Source organism: Protopterus annectens, chromosome 11.part0 (assembly GCF_019279795.1).
Source record: "Protopterus annectens isolate FY-2018-M chromosome 11.part0, PAN1.0, whole genome shotgun sequence".
NCBI lineage: Eukaryota > Metazoa > Chordata > Ceratodontiformes > Protopteridae > Protopterus > Protopterus annectens.
In genome coordinates this window covers 1,210,732,474-1,210,758,596 of record NC_056745.1, presented here as the reverse complement: position 1 = coordinate 1,210,758,596, position 26,123 = coordinate 1,210,732,474, and the positions used below count along the sequence as shown (strand labels likewise).

The 26,123-nt window shown below is 36.7% G+C and overlaps 1 protein-coding gene across 1 annotated transcript in view; it reads right to left on the bottom strand.

The window, feature by feature from the left end:
- DENND6B (DENN domain containing 6B) overlaps window positions 1-26,123 on the bottom strand; it is a 1,114,433-nt gene that overhangs the window by 634,212 nt on the left and 454,098 nt on the right. The window contains exon 5 of the mRNA XM_044088568.1: window positions 21,623-21,703. Within this exon, the coding sequence (XP_043944503.1) occupies window positions 21,623-21,703 (81 nt within the window). The remainder of the gene's footprint in view (window positions 1-21,622; window positions 21,704-26,123) is intronic.

Below are 26,123 nucleotides of genomic sequence, written 5' to 3'. Positions count from 1 at the left end.
GGGGACTGGGTTGACAGTGGCCTTTTCTTTTGACACTCACATTGCTAAAGTGGTTAGAAAGACCTTCTACATTGCCCACCTGATCATGAAGGGATTCACATCCAGATCTAGTGAGGTCATTGTTCATCAGACCAATGATTGAGTACAATGCCCCATTCGGGATGTATCTCACCCCGACATCTGCAGCAATTGGAGACCCCAAAAGTTCCTCACCAAAAGGAAGGGATAACCCAAAAATCATCATATGCTGCAGATTGAAAGAACTCCAGCCTATTCAGTCGCGTCATACCGTCTGCTCAGAGGTGACATGTCAAAAAAAATCCAAATCCAAAAAAACCAGAGCAAAAGCACTCTAAACCTTAGCACGGATATAAATAGGGACGGCTGGAGGGATAGATTATCACTCAGAGACTCCCTATGCTGTGGAATAAAATCCGGTCCATGTGAGGCAGAGCACCTCGACTCTGTTCAAGAGAAATCTAGACCTGTGGATGGGAGATCGTAGGTTTACCAGGGAATCATCTCTGGGTCACTGCTGGACAGAGGCACAACAAACTAATGGCACAGTATTTTTCATATAAGGGGTGTAGTAAGTTAATAATTTGGGCTAGGCTTATAAATGCCTTAGGGCAGATAGCCTAGTATAAACCTATGAACCTATGAACCTATACTATAAAAATTTGCACATTTATTTTCTGCAAGCACATCTGCTACATCCTGTAGCTGAGGCATCGCTATATTATTACTGAAGATGATAGTGTCATATGTCAGCTAAAGGTGAACAGCTGGGTACCAAGAAGAAAATTCATACTTGCAAAAGACCATGGAAGGTACGTAGGCAATGCTTTCTATAAATAAATAAAACCACCTACGTAATCAAACTTCACGTTTTTAAACTGTCATGGTTTGCCTTCCATTATCTTTACCATTTCTGTTTGCAACAATACCTCAAGCAGTGCATCTATTATTTTGCCAGAAACTTTGCTCCTCTTTCTCCCCATTGCTGCATACCTATTCCTAAATTCTTTTGGTATATTCTATTTCAAAGCATCGCCCTTCAGGATCATGTATACTGCATGGTCTGCCTTTTTTATAACATTCACTTGTGGTTATATGCTGTTCTATTCCTATTTTCACATAGAATAATGATTTTATGTGAAAATAGCAGCGTAAAAATGAGGCCTCAGGCTATCTTCTCATGCTTCCTGGTGTGTGGTTGTGACAGGCGTTACTCATACAAGTAAAGGAGAATGTGCCCATTGGGAAGCAGTGCTCTTAGCTTCACACCGTTTTGTTTTTTTTTTTGAAGTCTGAAGCTTTGAATGCTTTGTTTCATCTGCTTTACTTTTCAGAGAACAGAGGCACAGTAAATCATACGGGAAATTACAGTCACTACATGATTTTTTTTTCAAAATTAAATCCTATGTGACTTTTACTAAATTCTTTTTCTCCTCCTGAGCAAACATGTTTACTCCCATATATAAATTTATGCTGTACTCACAACTCCAGTCATTCTTGTGCTTTACAAGCAGATATTTCCACCTCTGCTTTATCCAACCATTCTATAACACCAAAAGAATCTTTTAAAAATTCTTAATACTATTCACATTTAGAGAAAATAAAGACGGGCATCCCCACAGTTCCCGTGGGTGGCTTAGGTTCTAATATTTAGGTTTCAGATTCTCATTTTTATTTTTCAATTGCTTAGCTATTTGCCTTTTCAATTCTACCTTTCCTATACTCTTACATCTTCATCAAGCTTTCTACCCACCTAAACTATCTATTTCACTTAAAACTATACCTCTGTTTTGTGTTATCTTCATTCCCTGCGCTAACTGCTTTTTGACACTACTTTACTGTCTCAAAGTTTTTTCCAACTGTTAAGCTTTTCTAGTGTGCTATCTTAGCATCCAGTCCTATATGCACATTGATTGCTTCAATAAGGTCTCTGCTTTCCAGTTCTGTAGGATCTGACTGCACCTCACATTTTTCTCAGTCAGCAGTTGGACCAAAAAAAAAAATATATATATATATATATATATATATATAGTCTCAGAGCTAATAATCCCTCAGAAGTATTTTTGTATGCCCAGCAGATCCTCACTTTACGCATATTTCAGAAGGTATCGTGCAGTAACATGCCCCTCTCTTTTTCCTCCACAAACAAAACAAATTTTGGCTAACCCACACAGCTCATAAAACCTCCATCTTTGTCTTCAAAAAACATATAGTAAATGTAGGCATTCCCACTGAGACATGTAGAGAAAATATCCATTTCTCTCCCAACCTCTGGTTCATAACCAAATTCACTTTTTTCCATAAAGCCATCACCATAGTCCCAAAATCTTCACAGAATCCAAATTTGCCACCAGTTCTGAGCGTAAAATATTCTTATGTAGCACTTTCTATTTGGAATTCAATTAATGACTTTAAAATTCAATTATTATTTACTGTACTTAGTATTTTCATTGTCCTTTTAAAGTTGCTTAAGTCTTTTATCCTCTTTTAATATTACATATGTCCTGTCGGTCCCAAAAAGGAACAAGCCTATCTGCCAGACACACACTTCCACACAACAAAGAAAAAAAGAAAAAAATTATAAAGGTTTGTACTTCTTCCCCTTAAGGCCCAGCAGTATATGTTTACAAAAAAAAAAAAAAAAATCTGTCAGAAGTATCTGATCCAAACTACGTTCTGACAGAGGAACATTGCCCACACACCCACCCCACAGCAGTCATGCACAATTCATCCTGGTGAGTCATCTTACTGACGTCATCCTACCATTTCAGTCTCATTTTGCCTTAAAATCTACTTCACCAATGCTCCACCAATGTTTTGTATGATATCCTAGCTTTAAGGTCTAGCTTCAGTCTTGGTGTGAAAATGGCTGCAGTCAGCTCTCTCTTCCTTGCCACTGAGACACCTCTTCTATCATAGCTTTCAACCTTTCCTTTCTAAAATGTGGAGCGGTACCTCTCATAATGTGGAATAAAAACACAAAATGTGAAACACTTATTAACAGCTTATTAACAACTTCAACTAGCATGCTCATAGGATGGTTAGAACATGTTACTTTTTTACTTACAAAAATTCTTTTGATGAATTAATATGATTCATTTTATTTTCCATGGATATCAGGTAAAAGAATTTCTAGCACTGAATGTCTGACAGATACTTTCAATGTGGAACTTTGAGGAACATGAACTTTTTAAGACCCAAATGAGGAACATTCCTTGTAATAAGCTGCACTTGAGTGGCATGTCTTCCACCTGTATTACCAAGGTATATTCTATACAATCTTCTTTCACAGACAGTCTGGATCTTTGTCTTGAAATCTGTAACTGCATCTGGTTCAGCACATTGTCCATCAATCCCCATTTTACCAACATTCACATTTTCTGTCCTCATTAGGTAAAGTTAAAAACATGTTCTCTCTCCATCTCCAAAGCATACTGTATTATCAATGGAAAAATAGCAGCAGAAACTCTCCAGCATCATGGTCACTCTTCCACCAGCTCATATGAATACCACCTGTGGCCTCCCATCATATGCCTACTGTGACCAGTCTGGTTGATAAACATCTAAGTAAATGAAAATACTTATACACACTGTGATCTAGACCAAGTATGATAGTCTGAAGCAGAAATCCCAGAGGAGATCACAGCCAGTGACCTGGAGGTAGAGAGACAGGGTGAAAAGTCAAAAAAAGTAGAAGCTAATAAAAGCGCTTGGATGTTTAACAGGTTGAGCTGGTAGCAGAAATGTTGCATTTCCAGTTCTGAAGGACTCATAAAAATTGCTTAAGACTTTGTAGAATGAACTCAAGAGAGGATTACTAAACAATGCATTACTTCAGTCTTCATCATAGAATAACCAATGCATTATTTCAGTCTGCAACGTACATCAAAGAATTCCAATAGTACATCAAAGAATTCAAATAATTTAACAGGTACTAAATAGAATGGAGAAGGGAGAAATGCAGCTTGGAAAAAATATTTAAATTTCATATTGGAAAAGAACATTAATCATCTCAAGATGGGCAAGTAAGTGAGGGCCAGAAAACAGAGTCTTGTATGAATTATGAAGAAGTTCTTCATAAACAAGGTGGAAACTATTCAGAAAAGCTTATGTCAATAAGTGGTGCAAACTAAAAAAGAGAGGCTTCAAAATGTGTACAATGTTTAATAATATTCTAAGGGATGTGGAAGGGGTGTAAAACATTCTATGGGTAAATTAAACACCATCTGTTAAAGAACTACAACACCTACAAAGTGCCAGCTGGAATGATGGCCTCAAGAGACATAGCATGCAGAACAGGCTAAGTAATCCTTATCATCGCAGTCTGTTGTCAGCAACGAGTCCAGCAATGTGCATGTGTGGAGAGATGGGGGGAGGAGTGAAGAAACAAAATTTCACAACCCAAACATCTATGGGCTAAAAGAAAACTTAGCTGTATGAATTATACAGCTTAAACCTTTTTAGAGTAAAATAATATCAAATTCAAGGCAGTAATGACAATACCTCCTTAGCAAGCATATAAACTAACTCCATCTCTATCCAGAGTTTATTTTTTACGTGAGCTCATGATATTTCAGAGTTCAAGCAAATAAATGCTGTCAATCTCAGAATTATTGATCGTTTCAAAACCCTACAAAACAAGAACAAAAAAATCATTCTCTCATCATGACAGCTTTATTGATTACTCCCAGGACAGTCATTAACAAACATCTTAAAAAATAAAATCCATCATAACAGTTCTGTAATGCTCACATGATTGACAGCTACTTGTATAAATGAAAGACCTTAGCATTGGGCTGTACCTATACAGACTTATGTATTACAGACATCTGTCACATCTTTAAAGCTTTAGATATGCACATTTGCATTAAACCTCAGATTTTAACTTCCTATATATAGGTAACCCTCGGACTCAAACACCTGGCAAAAGACAGTACACTCTGTGAGACACACTCTCCTAGTGAAAATACAAGAATTACATTCATTCTGACAAGGTATTTATCTTCACTATCAAAGTGGTAGTATAAAAAACTAACCCAGAAATTGTTACATTCATCAAAATACACACTGATCTTACAAAATTTTTTAAACATGCATCAGTAATCTTTGAAGTTACATGCAAAATGGAAATCACTTGCGTTACCAGAAAAATTTCTTTCGGTTGTCTCAGTATGATGTTCACACACTATAATAGCTTCCAGGGGTTACAGGTTTATACACAACCCAACAGAGCATAAACTAAACAAATACAAATTTTCACACAATGAGCAGCATATTTTAATAACAAGCACAGCAAAACACCGCACTCCAACTCCATGCTGCAATTTATTCTTAATGGTATACAGCATATTTACAGCTTGTCCATCTTTTACATTTAAAATTTTCATCCTGATAATTAGCTATTAACATGCTATGAAATTCACATTTCCTTAACTGATTAGCATTTTTCACTTCCACAAAACTGCTGATAGCATTTTTCAACTTATTTTCAACCCAGTGTAATTCTATATAATCATTGGGATGTTTATGCAAAGTGCACTGTTCCCTAGCTTTATAGTGCTATATTCTGCAGTTTTCTACTATAACAATAATGAATACCCTTAACATATTTCTACAGTAAATACATGCACATTAGATAAACAGACTTCAGTGCAAAACTTTTTTTTTTCTGACACAGTAATTAAGATTTTCCATAATAGGCAAGGTAAGTAGACTTTATTGCATAAAATACATATCTCATTCTCAAGAGACAGCCTAAAAAAGATTTTGATAACAGTGGCATGTTGGTTAATAAGAATGTCACGTGTTATTTATTTAATACAAGCAAAATCTAAATCATGTGAATGCATACAAATACATGTAAATGTTGCCAGATATGAAACGGAAACTTAAACATGAATTTCCACAGAAGTAAACTTATCCATCCAGTCCACAATTCTAAACTGAAAACTGGCAAAGGAAACAATTACAAAACTATATCAGAATTTTCTTTTGAATTACAAACTGGATAAAGCAATGCAAAAATATTTGCAGACAAGTTTTGTGTTATTACATATTTGGAAGAATAGGAAGAAAAAAAATTAAACAGTAGCCAGGTTAAAATGAATGTAAACAGAAAATCAGAATGACACCAAACAATGAGTTTCATTTCAAAAATATCAATCTAGCACAGCAGAGTATATCCAACAAGACGTTATTACTCCCTTAAACTATTTTAAGAAGCCACCCCTCTGGATAACAAAGGAGGTAAAAAGACAGAAGGCTCAGTGATGCAACAGAAAACTCCATCCAAGTTTACCTCCTTTGCTGTCCTAAGCCTTTCTACAACATCAAGGCTAAGTAATGCAGATGAGAAGCACTCCATGCCAGTGGAGTTGCATTACCTATGTACCACTGAAAGAAAGGGCAGCAGAGACCTGACAAGATGATGCGAGGAAGCTGTCTGCATTTGCAAATGAACAGGGAAGTAGATACTGGGAAGAGTGCATATGCATGTGTGTGTGTGTGTGTGTGTGTGTGTGTGTGTGTGTGTGTGTGTGTGTGTGTGTCTGTGTGTCTGTGTATATTTGTGTAAATACACACAAACACATACATACATATATACATATATATATATATATATATATATATATATATATATATATATATATATATATATATATATATATATATATATATATATATCAACACACACATTATATATGTATGTATATGTGTGTGTGTGCATTTTATATATATATATATATATATATATATATATATATATATATATATATATATATATATATACATATATATATATATATATATATATATATATATATATATAAAAGTGAATGCTTGTATGAGTGAACGTTCTTTCCAATGGAGTTTTTGCCGGTAGCCTTTTGTAGGGGATTACAATACAGTGGGATAAGGGAATTTGCCCGCACCTCACTATTGTGCAATCTCGAAGTTAATATATATAAATCTTTCTAAACGGATTACTCCAATCACTTGGAATGTTCACGCTTGTGAACTTTTGATATTGCATGAGACACTCATATATATATATATATATATATATATATATATATATATATATATGTTTGTGTCTTTCGGCTTAAGCCACAATGAACTCCCGTCCGCTAATGATTGGCAGTAGATTTTTACGTGCTGGCTTGCCGGGCCTAACACACAACCTTCAACGAAGGAACGCCCATTCACGCATGTCACCACACAGAAGACGCTCTAATTGAATGGGCAATGTCTAACTGTGAGGCGACAACGCTACTGCAGCACCACCACTGCATATATATATATATATATATATATATATATATATATACATACACATTATGATACACACACTCATACAAACATATGCATGTTTTATATATGGGTCTCCTTCAGAAGATCAACTTTTCAGAAAGTCGAACTTCATATGGTGAAAACCATAGGACTGTCTTTACAAAAAGTCAAAGTATTTCTCTGGAGATCACGGTACAGTGGACAATGAGGAATTTACCTTCTTCCCCACTGTACTGCAATCTTGGAGTTGGTATATATAATTTCCAGAGAGCGTGGGGGTGTTTTGCCCCCCTGCAAAAAAAAATAACAGATTTTGGTTGTCTTCTTAAGTTCGACTTTTCAGAGTTAGTATATATATATATATATATATATATATATATATATATATATATATATATATATACATGCATATATATATATATATATATATATATATATATATATATATACATACATATATGTGTGCACATATACATTTAGAGAAAATGTAACCTAGTATGGAGGAAATGTAGTTTTCCAGTCTTAAGGGTAGAGAACACTTTTCTTAAGTAAGAAGAAAACACAAAAAGGGAAAACAAATTCTACAGGAACAATTACTCTAATCCTTGGGGATTAAAGTTTTTTAGCGGTCCATTTAAACTGATCTTTTATCAAATTTTATATTTCATTCTCTCTCTCTCTCTCAAAATGAGATATATTTTGGGGGATTACTGTACGAAAGGAAATCCCCATCCTCATAGTTAGTGTCAAATCCCATAGGATAATTTTTTTTGTCTCCCTTGGGGGCATCATTCATCTGTCCTAGTCCCCAGTGGCCCACATCCTCACTGCATCTTCTAGCCCATCTTCTACTCCTCCAAACTTATTCTGTTTTTTCCTGGGGCAGTTGGTGGATCTGAATGGTGCAGAAGTGACTCGCCATCTTTGCAACTGTTCTGGGAGGGGTTCTTTATATGCCCAAACCACCTCCTGCCCAGCCTCCCAAACTTGTCGAGTACATCCCAGGGCCACACCCCTCTTTGGACCAAACCTCCCCTAAGAGATCATCATTGATGAATGCCCTCTCAGTCAGAACTGACACATCCATCCCTTTCTGCAGCTCCATCAGTCATCCTTGCCACTAATCAAACCCAGGTCATCTGTGCTATAGTCAGGGTTTCATCCTTCTATGCCACTGGAGCAGCTCCAATGGATAAGAAATGTGGTAAGTAACACCAAGAACACTTCATCATCTCCTGAATCCAAAAGGGGAGGGTATACTGCTGTTGTCTTTTCTTTCTTACTAACAGAGAGCCCCTCATACAAAATGCATTGAAGAAGCTGAAAAATGAAGCCTTCTGCAACAAGGCAAAATGCTCCACAGTAAATTAATTGCAGCCACATATTAACCACTGGAGAAATAATGGACATCAAGAGGAATGGAGCTTAGTGGTTGTGTGTGTTCCCAGTACTCCACTGCCCTGCCTCCGATATCTCTGCCACAGATACATACACCAAGGGGGATAAAAGAAACTCAGGGAGTCTACAGCCAAAGACAGATCCACATCTAAACTTTGCAACCCCTTGGATGTCTAAGGACCAACACTCAAGGAGACTTTATGAGAATCTGAAAACTTCAATACTAAGAATGACCCAGCTTACCACAAAGCTACTTCCCCTCCCAGAAACTCCAGATGAAGCACTGCGGTATGGCAAGGGAAACTGAGTGAACATTACCCTGCTTTGAGAAGGAACCAATCAGTGAATAAGAACCCATACAGGGAGTGGTTCTACTCATCATTACAGGCCTGTTCTTCTAGTTATCAATTCATACCCCTGTAGAGTGCCTCATGTGAGCACATAACATAACTTTAATTCTTCTTCAAGATTCTCAGTACTGTAAATTTTCTACAGAAAATATTTACTAAGATGAATGTTTATATTTTCATCTACTTGTTTTAATCTTAAGAAAGATGAAAAGAAGTTATAAGAATAAAAGCTGCTAATCTCCTGTACTTTAAAAAAAGCATCTGAACTGCCAGTTCTTCTTGCCAACCACATCTAATTAAAAGCAGCACAAGCTTTACAACTATAAATATTAATGCTCTCTTCTAAGTGGAAAGGGTAGCAAAGGTGAAAGTCTTTAAAAGGGAACTTACAAAATGGCTGTCCACTGATCAACAACTTAGTTTCAGCTTTTCCAGTGTGAAAACAGAACCTGAGAAATAAAGGTTAATAATACAGTCAGCTTGAGTAAAATTCAGTTACTGGCTAGTAAGTGCACTGTGTAGATCCCAGCACAGAAGAAGAAAATTTGAGAACCATAATAAAATCAACCAGACAAGCTGAAAAGAAAACACTGTTTATGAAGAATGATGCAGCTGTTGACCAAAAAGCAGTTCAAATTCCAGCTTTGGTACAAGAGATGGCTTCTAGTAATTTAGAAGAAAAATAAATGAAACATTGAAGGAATATATCAACTCAAATAACAAAAAGCTGGAAAAAATAGAAAAAAGCTTTAGCTAGCTCTTCAGATGAACTGATAAAACTACAAAAATCAGAAGCTAAAATGAAGAAAAGGCTGGCTGAGTATAAGACTTCTCAAGAAGAGCTGCTTCAAAAAATGGCAGAGTTAGAAGACAACATGTCCAGAGAAAACCTGACATTTTCTGTTGTACCGAAAAAACTGGAAATAGACTGTATTAATTTTATGATAGAAGAAATTAACAAATGGGCTGGTGTTCCACAGCTTGACTTATTAATAGAAAGGGCACATTGACTGTATGCTTCAAACCTAGCCACGAGACAGCAGGCAAGACCTACATTAGTAAAGATGCAATCATACCAGCAGAAAGAGTTGGTCCTGACAAAACTGTGGCAGAAGGGAAAAGTATTAAAAACTGGAGACAGCAAAGTGTTTGTGGAAAATGATTATTCACTGTACACCAGGCAGAAGAGAAGCAAATTAATCCCAGCAATCAAGGAATGTCGAGATGCAGATGTAAGATTCAAGTTTCTGTATCCATCTTCAGAGTGTTTTTTTTTTTCCCTGGAGGATCAAAGACATTTTTGATGAAGAACAGGCTAGGGAAGAAATAAAAAGGTTTATCCAAGAAAAGGTCAGCAAGCAACTTGAAGGGGACTCCAATTCTCATTCTTCTGACAATAACACTGAAAAAGAGATGTTGCCAGTGGCACATTTTCCAGTGTTTCAAAAGATAATGTTTCAGAGACAGAAAAAAAAATACAGGATATGACTAGAAGAATCATGACATACCTTAGATTTGAAACAGTGTCTTGTGTTGGGAGATTGAGATGATCAGGAATAAGACCAGCAAGACTCCAATTAATGAAAATGGAAGATTACAAAGTATCAATCTTATTTGTGAAATCTGGCTTTGCAAGAACATTTGGCTGAGGACGACTGGGTTTTTAATGACTTTGTTAAACTTGTCAGTGGACTGTAAAGCATATACCCCACTTTATGCCGTTAATGCTTAGAAGAACACCAAAGGGAAAAGAAGTAACTCTTAAGTAAAACAATTTCTGTTCCTATTAGTATTTTGTAAAAAATATTTATGATATAAACTGCATGTCAATTTGTAAAGTAGTGTTGCACAGTATGCAGTCAGGGGTATTTTAAATGTGGGGGGGGGGCTTTTCAGTCGCTATTGTACATGTTAAAGACATTAAAGTAAACAAATACTTTTTTACTTGTACAAAACACAGGCTCTTCAGTATAACAAGAGAGGAAAGGCTGGACAAAAGCAAGTTTAGGTTAATATGCTGTGATCCTGGGCTGCTGTGATAAGGCTGGGGTGTAAAAGTGCAATGATTAAATGTACAATTAATATAATAATTTCCTTGTTTTTACAAGGTAGGATGGCTAGATTAATGACCTTGGCTTAAGCTATGAACAAGTTTTTTTTATAAGCAAACAGGTTTGATAAATAAAAAAGAAGGGCAGCACCATGGGGGAAAAGATAGTGTTTTTGCCTCACATCAACAGGTTCCCTAGTTCAATTCTTGGCTGGTGTACCTTCTGTGCAGAGTCTGTATAACTGCCATGTATTCATGAAGGTTTCCTCCAGGTGATCCAGTTTCCTACCAAATTCCAAAGACATGCAGTGGGTGGACTGGGCACTCTGCAGTGGCCATATGTGTAACTGTTCATGCAGGTGTGTGGTGTGGAAGAAAAACCATGGCAGGCTAGCCACCTGGTGGTGTAAACCTTGTCTGTAGATGATTGTCACTGTTGAAGTGACACCCTGATCCCATGAGTAAAAATGGGAAAAAGGGTTGTGGATGGATGGAGGCTTGAAAAATAAGACAAAAGGATGAAAGCCATGAAAAATGATACGTTTCTTGTATCTGTAAATATATTACCTTGTTTTTTTTTTCCTCCATTAACAAATATTCCCAGAGGGGGAGAAGAAGTTTACAGCTGAAGGCAGTTGGTTGAGATAATTCTGAGTGAAATTTACAAAGATTCCTTCATGCATCTGCAAAGCTGTTAGCTATTTTTGATTTCTCATTGCTGTATATTTTTACATGGAGTCTGCACATGCAAGCAATTAATCTTGATAGTTCTGAGCATTCTTTGCTGAGGGAAATGCAAAATTTAAATGTACAATAGCAAGCACTTCAGTGAAAAATAAAATTTGATATTATGGGAAGTGATTCAGTGATAGCCTCCCTAGTAGCCTTAATACTTTAGAGTATTTAAAAGAACTTTGCACAATTTAGTTTTATTTACAGATAGCCAGTGCACATTTTCTTAGGCCTAAAAGTTAATGCTTTATGAAAATATACAAGCTTGTTTTCACATTTGGGAGGGGAACACAGATAAGAAAAGAAGTGTCAATTGTCAGTGTACGTGGCGACATGGGCTACAACAGGCACTTTTGCTTGGGTAACTTTAAATTTAGATTAGGTAATGCCCATTTATTTGAGAAAATTCTTCCTAACTTGAGGATAAATTTCATTTGTTGAAAATGCACATAGTGTTGTGTGTTTCTTTTAAGATAAAAGGGGATGGGGATGTTTTGAAAATGCAGTTATTTATTTTTATTTTTGACTGTTCTCATCAAAGCAAAAAGTCTTGAAAAATGTGACAATGGTTCAAATGAAGATGAGAAGAAACAAATGTACAAAAGATAAGCTTGCCAAAAATTAGTGTGTGTATGTAAGACAAACGTTGGAAATACGTATTAAAAATAGTCATGTATAATAGGGAGAAAAATACCTTTTTATTATAATAGCTACTCTATCCAGCTTGGCCTTACAGGTATAGGCAACAAGGAAAAATGACTGAATTATATTAAGAAATACTGAGTGCAAATGGCAATGCTGCAGAAGACACATTTGGAAAGAAATGAGCATGTGAATTTGACAAAGAAATGACTGCAAGATAGATATTCAATAGAATATCAGGGACAAAGGAAAGGGGGGTTAATAATTTTGATTGTTAGAGGGGCTCCAAAAGTGATAGATGAGGAACAAAAATACAATAATGGTAAATGTGTGGTGGTAAGGAGCTACTGGCAAGGGGGGAGGGATTACACAGCTATGTATTTATGTTCCACCAAAAACTTCTATTAAGGAGTTTATGAACATTTTGGGAGAAATAATCAGCTTTCAGCAGGGAATACAACTTACAGATGGGGACTGGAAATTAATTCACAATAGTGAGGATGTATAAGGGGATCTAGAAGGCAAAATATAACAAAAGGGTAAATTCCTGAAGACATTTATGAAATACTTGGTATGGAAGACTTGAATTCAGTAGTAGGAACTGGGGCAAAATGTGCACATTATTCCCCAAGGTACACAAACTGGGTTAGGCTGGAGACAGATTATATTTCACAGGAACTTGTGCATTTAATTGAAAGCTTCAAAACACATCTAATAACTATTTCAGATCATGCACCAATAAAAACTAAGATATAAATGCAGGGTAATGAAGTAAAATGAGACATTGGCACTTTCTCACTTTATCTGTTAAAAAGAGAGGAATTTAAGGAATGGGCAGTGGAAATTATTCAACAGTTATTAAGGAAGATGGACACTTCTTCAGAAGCGATAGCTAGTGAGTAGGATAAAAGGAAAATTTGACTTTAAAAATAGGGTAAAAATAAAAAAAAAAAAGATATGTTTCAGAAGTAATAGAAATTATTTAGAGGGGGTATGAAAGGTTAAAGTATTGCAGAATAAGGGGAATCTCACAGAACAAGAAGAGTTGCAACCAAGGGTGCCCACAGGCAGGTGCAAGGGGGTGCACTTGACCCCCTGGAACGGGCGGGCAGGCGGGAGATTAATTTTCTTTTAATAACCAAAAAAAAAAAAATTTAAGGGAGTTCTTCTTTAAGAACGGTCCCGTAGCTTGCTGGTCCGGTCGCATCACATCTGTGCATGCAGACATCCTGTATCCTCTTCACCTGCGCTATTATCTGAAATTACTGGTCACGTCATTTGGTAAGGGAATTGTGTTTAATGCTGCAGCAAGTAAGGGAATTCCTTGCTTTTGCTTTTGCTTCTCTTCACATCTAGTCAGGTAAAGGAATTTAGTTGCACACATCACTATGTACACATACAGGGTATTCAGAGACATTTGCTGTGTCATGGCACAACATTAAATATTAATGATCCTGTGTTGTGCTGTGCTGCACACCATAGCCGCTTAGTCATGTATCAAGACCAGCATAGCATCAATATTCCGAGAAAAATGGCTACGGAGTAAATTAATACCAGGTAACATTTAACTTCATGCATACTGTACTGTTGGTGGTGGTGGACAGATGAGTCCGTTTGATGGTACCATTAAGTTGCTGTTGGTTTTGCAAGGAAGCAAGGGAATATGCAACATTTCTGTGGCAGAAGTGACTTGAAAATGTTTTCTTCCAGCTATCAGTGATTATGCTAATACTCTAGATGTTTCAGTATGTGCCTGTCTAATACACTTGCAGGAGGGTTTGTTTTGTCAGCAATGCTGTATATATAACAACTTTGTCAAAATGCATAGTCTGTTTTTTAACTTAACATAGTGAGTAACATACTATTGATAACTTTGAACTATAATATGTTATCATTGGTAATGAGATTATTCCTATGTGTCTTACAGGTATAAAGAGATAAAGACTTGAATTAATTTTATAACTTGAAAAATAACTCTAAGATCATTATATCATTTTAGTATTTCATGATGTGAACCCTAGCTCTCAAAGAATTTTAATTATCATCATTCATGTCACTGATTTAAATATTTCACTTCCCATATTAGTGAAAAAGGACTACAAGACTGTTCTGTAAAGAAAGACCTAGAAAGCATTATATCCATTTTCTAGGCCTGTTCCTCTTTCCTTTCAGCATAAATGAGTCATGAGCATATACATTTTTAATGCACTGTGACTGTGTTTGTGTGTTTGTAAGAGGGAGGTATGCCTTCTTCCTGCTGCTTCCACAAATCTCTAAAGTGGGGAAAATCTTTCCCTACTACCATATCATGAGTTAAATTCAGTACTACAGCAAAAAGATGAACTACCTTACCAAATGCAGTTTGTATTCCTTGCTGAGTAATGATATATTACTTCTCATCCCCATGAATGGATGCTACTATAATAGATTTGATAGTAAGGATTTTCTTTTACATACACACTTCCCCTTTGTCGGCATGACATACTGCCTGAATCTAGCAGTCCTTGCATCTCTGTGCAACTATTTAAAGCTTTGCATCTACTTAAGTTTGCTACAGTACAGTAACAGGATGCAGATTCATTTATTCTAGCAAATAATTTATTGTGCTCCCCAGACATAGCATTATTAATAGCAAGCTTTTCTGAGGTTGTAGTTTCATAGGCATAATATATTACTACTACAAGGGTGTAAGTGGATATAATGAACATTACATTTTCTCCTTATATAATCCAATCACTATATTCCCAGCAAAAGTATCATCAGAATTGTGAAGATCATATTTTTTTATATATATGTGCACATATTCAGTGTATATTTTTAAATGTTTACGATGTATTACTAAAGAAAGGAGCATGATTAATATTTGAGACACTTCACCCAAACATATTAAATAATTAATTAGTAATTACATTTAAAATAGAACAATATTATGAAATGGAATTTGTACCTATTAATTTGGTTAATATTTATTCATTCATTCATTCATTCACCTATTTGAGTTTATTTGAGAGATTTTTTTGTACTCGTTTAAACTCACTATTTGCTTGTTTAATGTTGTTGTCTGCTGGTCTGTTCCCATGGAATTCCTAGCAGTATTTAATGTACTTGATTTAAATATAGTTTTATGTTTGTAAAGGTATAAATCAGTTTTACAAGTTTGTAAGGGCATAAACCAATGTGCCAGTTAATTTGAAAAAGTTTTAATAAAGGTTATTTATATATTTGTTAGCTCGCTTTATTTGTTTTACTTCATGTTTATTTCAAAGAAACAGTTTGTGTTAATTGTCTAATCTCACTATTAGCTTATTTAAATTCTGATTACTTTCTGATTGTTTCCTCTGGAATTCTTAGCAGTATTTATTGTGTTTGATGTAAATATGGTCCGAGAACCTTTTGAAGGTGTGCAGCCAAGTTGCCAAATTATTTTTAAACATTTTTTATGAGCTTCATATGAACAACCAAGATGTTACTAATATTAATAACTATGTGAACCCTTTTTATTTATTTATTCATGTATTTAATTATATATCTATTTGTGCACCAGGGTAGTGCACAAATCTCAATGTTTGTAAGGTAGGGGTGTTTTGTGTGTGTAAGAAGTAAGCAGGTCTGGGTGTGTGTTTGTAAGAGGGAGGTAGGTGTGTGTGTGTAAGAAGTAGGTAGGTTGGTGTATAGTGTGTGTGCGTGTGTGTGTGGTGTGTGTGTAAGAAGTAGGTAGGTTAGTGTATGGTGTGTGTAAGAAGTAGGTAGGTGGTGTGTGTGTGTGTGTGTGTGTGTGTGTGTGTGTGTGTGTGTGTGTGTGTGTGTGTGTATGCATGTGTGTAAGTAAGAGGGGGGGAGGAGTGTGTGTAAGGGGGGGGTCATACCTCGCAAATATCTAGATACTTGACTCATATTTTCAGTTAGTTTATCATAAAATTATGTTGTTTTTTTCTGGCAAATCATTCAGGATTGAAATCAGAAAATAATGGAAACATTTGAGTTTTAGATTTCCTATCCTTAGAAAATGCATACTAATGCAAACTGTGTTGTCCTATCCACTTTATAAGGAGGTAGGGGGATGTATGTGTGTGTTATACCTTTCAACTCTACAGATTTTCACAGAATGTCCAGATTTTTGCCTTATATTTTTGATCTGTTCTTCATAAAAATTTTGACAAATCAGTGAGAATAGCTAAGGATTAAAGTTGCTAAATGACATGTATTTGAGTTTCAGACTTCATGTCCTTTAGAAAATGCATTCTAACAGAAATCCTGCTATTCTAGCAACTTTCGAAATGTGTCCCTAGTTTTGGGCCTTTGTCCCCAACATTATAACAGGCTTTGTCTAGATTTCTTGTGCGAAGAGATTGAGAGGTGTGTGTGTGTGTGTGTGTGTGTGTGTGTGTGTGTGTGTGTGTGTGTGTGTGTGTGTGTGTGTGTGTGTGTGTGTGTCTTTATGTATAAGAGGGAGGTAGCATATCCCTCAGTTGTCCAGGTTTTTGCAGAATGTCCAGATTTTTGCCCCATATTCCTCCTAAAAGGACTGAAGTTACTAAATAATAACAGGCATTTGTGTTTTAGACTTCATATCCTTTAGAAAAATGCATACTAACACAAATCCTGTTCTAGCAATTTTCTAGGTTCATGAGAGCAATATTTATAATATGTCCCTATTTATGTTAGGCTTTGTCCAGATTTCTTGCAGTAAGAGGTTAAGGTCTGTGTGTAATGCCTTAGTGAGAGTTAGCAGATGGAATTTATTTTCAAGTGCATTTTCAAGGAATTGTGAGCTTCAAGGAAAGAGAAGTTTATTGCTGCTCATGCCAAGTCTGCTTAAAATGTGCAACTGTTTTGTTTAGCAAATGGTATCATGATTGTGGTATAGAATTTTAAAGCAGTGTTAGTAGCACAACAGGTAGCATCCTTGCATCTTGATGTAGAGGGCTGTAGGTTCTAGTCCCACAGCAAGCTGATTTTGTATTTTATGGGGGTGGGGTGCTGCAGTCCTGAGTATGATGTTCACTGGATAAGATGCCTAGAAATTATGAATCTGTCCAGCCATTTCCTATTGCAATATACCAGCTTATTACTTTTTTTTAATGTAACATAGGTAATTTATTCTTTGAGGGCAGCAGGCACTGAACTTGTAGATGAAACATTGAAATATAAAATTTGTTTTCTAGCAACAACCTCTTCATTAGTTTCAGATATCTTTAATGTGGAGTTATTCAGATGACTTTTACTTCTGTAGAGATTGTGTATATTGACTGATATTGATGGATTGTAATGGCAGACGTTTGAGTGGCCTTTTATGGTTGAAATGTTCTGAATTAGGCAGTTTGTCATTATTGGTTCGTATGTTTTGTTTCATTGCTTAGTGGAAAAATGTTCAAAACTATAAATTTAAAACACACTCTAACAAGTGGTGATGTATTATGCAAGGGATATAATTCATTTTATATATTATAATTAATACAATCAGTAAGGTGAATCTAAGAACATTTGCATGGCCCTAAAAAATGTGTGCAAGGGCCTATGGTTTGAAAACAGTCCAAAGGTAAACTTAACTTGCCACTGGCCAGATGCATTTTCTTTGAATGTGAGTTTCAATGCTGTTTCAGTGAATGTGAGTTTCAAAGGTAGAGAAGTTTTAATGCTAAGTCTGTTTTCACTGTAAGACTATTGCTTTGTTTAGGTTTAGTAAATGTCTATCAGTGTTTGTGCTATAAAATTTGAAATAAAAGTTATAAATGAAATCCAAATATTTGTAATCATTGTAGAAGTAAAGCATAAAACCGTATGCACACAGAGATTTGAACAGTGTCTATGACAAATGGGGAGAAATATCCAAGTAATGGGACACTGGAACAGCTGCGTGGGTGGGGGATGCGTGAGTGGGGGGGTGTGGCTGCATGGGTGGGGGTCTGGGTTTGCATCCCCCCTGCAAAAAATCCTGCAGGCTTCCTTGGTTGCAACAGCATAGTACTAAAGAGAAGATAAGAAAGTATATATGAGTGTAGAAAGACTGCTGTTAAGGAACTATTTTTGATAAGAACTCCAGAGTAGAAATTTTTTTAGCACAACGACTTACGCAACAGAAAGTTAAAAGGGTTATTGGCAAACAAAAACAACCGAAGATTCTATAAAGGTATTAGAGATATTTCAGAAATTTTATAGAGATTTGTATAAAACAACGCAATATGTAAATCAAGAAATAACACAGATAGAAATATTTATGGAAAATGTAATTATGTCAGAGTTAGAACTAGATGAGGCTCAACAACTAATAGTTAAGACAGGAGGACTTAGGACTTGAGATAAAAACAGTGATGCATAATCAATCTACAGGGAAGTCTCCAGGAACAGCTGTTATTCCTGTGGAAATCTGGAAGTTAGGAGGGAAGAAGGTGATAAAGACCTGGACAATTTTGTATAAAGGTATTTTAAAAGGAGGGAAAGTAGCAGATTCTTGGAAGAAATGGTGTCTGTATTATCCACAAAAGGTAAAGACCCATCAGACCCAGCTTCAAATAGACCCATTTTAATTGTAAAACAAAATTATAAAGTGTTTATATCTACACTTGCTAAAAGAATGGCAAAGATGTTACCAACATTGACAGATATGGATCAATGTGTTTTTGTGCAGGTGAGGCAAACATTTGACAACATTAATGGAACAATGATGACTCAGAGGGAAGCAGAATGTAAGAAAATACCGCTGTTGTTGGAGGGTCTTAATGCAGAGAAAGCATCCAATAGAGTAAGCCGGGATTTTATAAGTAGGGTATTGGAAGCATTTGTATTCCCTGATGCAATAAAGGAGGATAAAAGAAGTATCGGATGCAAGAATTAAAGTGGGAGGGTTTCTCTCTGACATACTGAGTTTGAACAGGGGAACCAGGCAGAGGGTGTCCTCTTTCTCCTTTGTTATTTGCTTTATATTTAGACCCATCAGCAAAGAAAATAAGCAACTCAGAAATCCAAGGATATAATTGGTATGGTAATCAAGAAAAGTTGGTTTTATGTGCAGATGATATTATTTTTGCACTTGACAGACCCAGAAATGGACTTCTTGGTGTTGTGCCACATTTTGAAAGAGTTTCATGTCTTTTCAGGATATAAAATTAATGAAGATAAAACAAAGATTATAGCTGTAAATGATGCATCCCCACACAAATTGGTTCAGTGATTCCCATATTTATAGGGACACTATAAGATTAAATATTTAGTAGTATGGATAAAAAGGGCTTCTGTTACAGCAGTTAATTATATGTAGATAGAGACTAAAACGATTATGCAAAATGTGAGAAACTAGAAGCTCTTGTTTACGGGTATGGATAATAAGATACAAGCAGTGAAAATGTTTTAATGTCCTTAGTTTCATATATAGCTCAAGCATATTTTTATCAAACAGAGGAGAAGCTGGGGACAATAATTAATAAAAAGCTGAAGGATTTTGTTTAGGAGGGGAAGAGGGCAAGAGCTAAGTGGAATAAAGTAAATCTTCCTACTAAAACAAGACGGTTTAGGATTACCTGATTTGAAGAGATATTTTAAAGATATACAGTTATAGCTTATATATGTAACACAAGCAGAAGGTTATAATTCAAAGCGGTAAAGGATGATGATGAAGCGGGGGTGGGAGGGGAGATCAAGAAATAAGGACAGAGTTAGATTTCGGATGTAGCTCCTTGAGGAGAATAACAACAACTATACAAAATATTACATTCATAAAGTTGCAGAAAGTATTCTAAGAACTAAGCCAATGGGGAATTGGAGAAAGAAGATGTTGCAAATATGGATTAATGCAAGTAGGGGGTACAGAAAACAAGCAAGAAAGAGATGGAATTTACTGGAGAAAACTGTCAAAGAAACCAAGGAACTGTGAGCAAAAAAAAACTATAAAGAGAAAGGTAAGAGAATGGAATGAAGCCAAGAAGAAGTTTGAACTGCAGGTTAGAGACTGCCTTCCCTAATGGGGATTGATATCAGACTTTAGGCAAGCAGAAGAGAATAGGGAGTCCTGAGTGGAAGACCTGCTCTTGTACAGTTTTAGTTGACTCTAGAACAGCAGCTGCTTTAAATACTATTGCATGATAACTATAATAATCAATCAGGAAAGGTTTGAAAAGATTGGGAAGAGAGACTGGAAGAACGATTTACAAGGGAACAATAGGAGAAGATATATATATATATATATATATATATATATATATATATATATATATATTTCCCAAATATGCAACAAAGTCCAGAAGGTTAAGGACTTTTGCTTGGAAGTGTTTGCACAGATGTTTTTATACCCCAAGCAGACTTCAAGTTGGAGATGTGACAAGGAAGGAAAAGGTAACTAAACATATTTTTTGGGAGTGTAATAAGGTGGCAGATTTTAAAAATTCCCTATAGAATACTCTGTCAGAAATATTGGGGAGCAAATGGTTATAACTAAAGAAATTACTCAAACTGGGACACAGGATCTGAAATGCCTAGACACAGTAAGGTCTAATTAACTCTAGTAATAGCTAGATAATGTGGATCAAAATCTAAACCAACAGTATCTGAAGAACTGAATATTGTAAAAGAAAACCTGGAAGAGGGATCTTTAGAAAATGGAAGGAGGAAATTACATAGAAATAAATGGAATTTGTGTGAAGATTATGTGCAAAATAATATTCAGAAGGAGGAATGAGGTTTAAGGTAAGGTAGGAATTGAGTGATTTATGTGATGTTTCACTAAATGAGTTATTTATGTAAATGGAAAATGTCAATACGGTTTGTTTTGTTTTATATTAATATATCTGTTCCTATGTCTTAAGTGATAATTTAATAACTGTGTCTAAAAAAGTCTTTAGAAGGAATCCGACATTCAAAGGAGGACTTGTTGGCAATTTTATCTTGGGACATTACTACTAACATTATAAAGAATAAAAACTCTAATATTCACAATCATATATCTGAGAATAAAATAAAGGTTTCTATATAACACTTTCAAATATCAAGGTTTAGGAAATTAACAACAAACATGGGAAGTAAAACTGGTCAATACATAAACAAAGCTTAAATATAGCAGTTACATTCCCTGTTTTCCATTGTCAAACAAACTGGCAATGCATAAGCACAATAAATAAAAATTATATAGTGAAGGAAATGTGTTGCCTACCTTCTGAAAGTATCCTCTCTTCACAGAGCTGTCTTTCACTTGCCTGAAGTATACATATCCATAATAGTGAGCTGTGTCTCTCTGAAAAATGGCAAAGAAAAAAGATTAAAAAGATATTTCACCAAAAGAAAAAAACGGAGCACTGCTAGATGGCCCCTTACAGCACTGTATGACCACCAGTATCAAGGAAAACTTTCAAGCCAATAACATGCTCCGGTGAACTACAAAACATACTGAGGAGAAGGGAGATGGCTAGACACCTTTATTATTTATATACCAACTTACACATTACCCTGCACTGTCTTGTTTTTTTAGTCATCCAGATGTATTAATGTACTGTTTTATGTCATGAGTTTTTGTTAGTCCTTTGCGGTTCTCTAAAGTTTTATACACCAGCTGTATCACTCATCACTGTATGCACCATTTTCTCTGAAAAGTCATATATACTTTCTTACACCCTGCTTATATTAATTCTCTGAAAATCAACAGTGTGATACAACTTTTTATACAGCTCGCTGACTTTTTACTTCTGCTACTGGACATCTAATGTGCAATGGTAGTTTTTCATCAATAACTATCATCCAATTATAAATACAAAAGCACAGAACTCATCTTTAGTTCTCAAATAACATTTACAGCCAAAACTGATTTAGATTAAATAAATATATACACAGCTTACACTACTTAGTTTGTTAACCAGGGTAGTACACTAATCAAAATAAACAATTTGAGGCACAGCGCAGGTGAAGAAATTCACAAAAAAATAAAACGTAATATTCACAAGCATGGAGTAAAACAGAAAGTAAAGTCCTGTAGACAAATGAAACCATTACCAGATATTATTAACAAATGAGAAAAGAAAATGTGGCTTAATTTTAGTAGTATATAAAGGAGGAAAGTAGCAGGTTAGATCAGAGGGTTGAAGTCAAAGTGATACAGGTGATGGGGGATTTAGGTGATTTGTCCAGTGGAAAAGCACTTGCGGTCAGATTTTCAATGGATGTGTCTTTTGAATTCTGTTCCAAAAGTGGGGAAAGATGAGATGTATTTTAGGTGAGGGGAGAGACTACCAGAGTCTGGCTGCAAGAATGGAAAAGAAATGGTGGGTACAGCAAGGCTTGGTTTGAGGGGTGTAGAGTGAGAGCGTTAATTGGGAGAGGTTGTGGACGTTGTACAGGGTGATTTTATTCTGGAGTTTGGCCGCAAGTGTCAGGAATGCATCTGGTTAAGGTAGTTTGAAATGAAGAGACCCTAGGAGAACCTGGTTCCTATTAGAAGACTGTAGATGCATTCTTTCAAATGCATCTTGGTCGAACTTAAAAGACTAAAATGGCAAAATATCGAAGCTGCTTTTAAGCAAATTCTTTCCCTGGGAAAGAATTCACTTTCAGCACTGTAGTGTGGTCTCGGAGTTGGTATATTTAAGTAGGGGGATGTGGGGGGCAAAGCCCCCCACTTAATGTAATTTTAAAGTGTTTTGTTTTTTATATTTTTTTTGGTTGGAACAGCAAAAAAAATCGCTGTTTTGACAGTTCGAGATTGTAAGCTTTTGCTTACATAGGGCCGATTAATCAACGTTTGCTTTTTTAAGCGTTCGGTCATCTAATATAGACCTGGAGAACCACAACTCTGTAGGAGACTGGCAGGCATCTGGCTTTGGAGAGGGTGGTGTAGTGATGTCCTGGAGGGATAGAAATGAATAGACAGATTTTGTTTTCAATGAACTGTAGAGTGGATTGGTTTTCTTTTTTAAAGGCTGTGGTTATGATGGGGTGCCCATATTCAAGCTGAGCAAGAATTCCTTTACCTACTGCAGCTCTAGCTGGCCTGGACAGAAATATATAAACACACACACGCACATGCACGCACAATGCATATTACTGTTTCAGTTCACAATACTCTAAATCAGTCATTCATTAATTAAATTTTCTGATAGTTTATATAATTCAGGGCTGCAGGAAAGGGGCAGCAGGAGCAATCCCAGCATTTAGTGATCACGAGTCAGAGAAACTAATCCTGAACAGGATAGCAGCCTATCACAATTGCATTGTTTTAGTTAAGTAGAAAGGGAGGAAACAGAAGATAATTCAAGGTTAAAAAACTAAGGGGGTGAGTCTTCCTAAATGATCTCACTGTACTCAGTAGAATGAGCTGATGCAATGGGACTGGGAGGAGTGTCCAATATCAGATTTATAGTAGAGGTGGGCAACTCAAAGCTACCAAGTTTTAAAAATACAATAGTTGAGCGGTTGCATGGAAAAGTACATTTGTGTACACTTACCATAAATGTAGATGTTCAAGTGTATTCACTGTTGCAGTCATCACACTTGGGTTATCTGCCTGCAGGTAGCCCTCAGTCAGCCTGAATACCAGAGTCTTAGTATTTCTGCGTCGGATGCTGTCGCTTCTTCCATGACGTCAGGTCATCAGGGGGTATAAAACAGGCAGCCGATGCCATTACATCAGTTTTTCTTGCCCCAAATGTCAGGAGCCCCCAAATAGGGAGTTGGTATATGGTGGGGAACACCACCAGTACAAAGTAAATACCAATGCCAATAGGAATGGCCATAGAGAGGAGAGGTAGAAAGATATAGAAAGCCAGGGGGCTGGAGGGAGGGAAACCAGGACCGCAGCAGTGAATACAATCGAACATCTACATTTATGGTAAGTGTACACAACTGTAGTATGTTCTTCGTGTTTTACTGTTGCAGTCATCACACTTGGGTTGATTCCCAAAGCTGAGGAAGGGTGGAGACAGTCAAGAGGTGTTAGGGCTGGCTAGTAGGCCTTGCAAGACTGTTGTAACAAATCCAGCCCTGGATTTAGAAAACATAGGTAAGTGGTAATGCTTGGTGAATGTGTGCACAGAACTCCAGGTTTCTGCTTCCAGAATGTCACTTTTAGAGGTGGAAGTAGCCCTAGTGGAATGTGGTCTGATCCCCTGTGGGGTAGGTTTTCCATGGTGCTTGTAGCAGAAATGGATGCAGTGTGCTATCCATTTGGAAATGGTAGTACTCTTGAGAGAAGGGGCAGAGGGGGGAAGGCATAAATTGAGAGGTTTTCCCATAGAAAGGATAGGGCATCCACCTTCCAGGCCCTGCTGTGAGGGTTTCTGGTGCAGTATTTGCTCAACTGGTGGTTCTCAGGGGAGGCAAACAGGTCCACCTCCGGTGTCCCCCACCTCTGGGTCAGAAGGTTGAAGGTGTTGGGCTCCAATTTCCACTCGTGTGGGTCTAGGAGATTTCTGCTTAAGTCGTCTGACAGTGAATTTTGTTTGCCTGGCAGGAATTGAGCTTGTAGATGCACTTGGTTGCTCAAGGCTGTGTTCCACAGGGCCCTGGCTAACCTGCAGAGTGGGTAAGAATGGGTTCCCCCCTGCTTGTTTATGTACCACATAACTGTGGTGTTGTCTGTTTTTATAAGCAGTTGTCCTGGAAGGATTAGGTATTTGAAGGCTGTCAGAGCATTCTGTACAGCTTGCATCTCTTCTTGATTGATGTGCAGAAGAATCTGGCCTGGGCTCCAGTGGCCCTGAATGCATTTGCCTGCCATGTGAGCTCCCCCATGCATAGTCTGATGCGTCTGTTGTCAGGGTTTGGGCGGCGAGGGGTTGAGTGAAAAGCAGTCCCTTGTTGTGGTTGCATGCTTCTGTCCAGCAAAGGAACTCTGCCCTTAGACAAGGTATGATAGGAATGACTGTTTCTAGGTCCTGAGAATGTTGGAACCAAAGACTTTTAAAGTACCAAAGAAGTTTCCTCATGTGCAGTCTTGGCATATGGAGTTAGTAGAATACATGATGCCATGAACCCTAGGGCTTGCAGTATTTTTCTTGCAGAAAGCTGGGTTTTGGTGGCCATTTGTTTGAAGTAGTTTGTCAGATAGACCTGTTTTTCGGGAGTGAGAAATGCCATCTAGGAAGTTGTGTCCAAGCTTGCTCCCAGGAATACAATCTTTTGACTGGGTACCAGTTGTGATTTATTTTCATTGATGGTGTACCCCAATAAAGTGAGGAGGTTTTTTTTGACAAATGCCAGGTGCTGAAATAGCAATTCCTGACTGTCCGCGTGAATCAGACAATCGTCCAAGTATGGGAAAATTTGGATATTTCTCTGCCTGCATTATGCAATGACATTTTGTGAATACTCTGGACGCAGTAGATAAGACAAAGGGAAGTGCAGAGAACTGATAGTCCATAGAGCCTGCCCTGAAACGTAGATATTTCCTGCATGACTCCCTTATGGGGATGTGCAGATAAGCTTCTTTTAAGTCTAGACTGACTAACCAGTCATCCTTGGCTAGCATACGGAGAAGCTGTTGCAGGGTAAACATCTTGAATTTTAGGATCACCAGAAAGGTGTTGAGAATTGAATGATCCAGGATTGGGCATCAAGAGCCGTCTTTTCTGGGCACCAGGAAAAGTCTGGAGTAGAAACCCTGACCCCTTTGTTCTGCTGGAACATGTTGAATAGCTCTGCTTTTGAGGCTCTGCCCACTGGTTTGG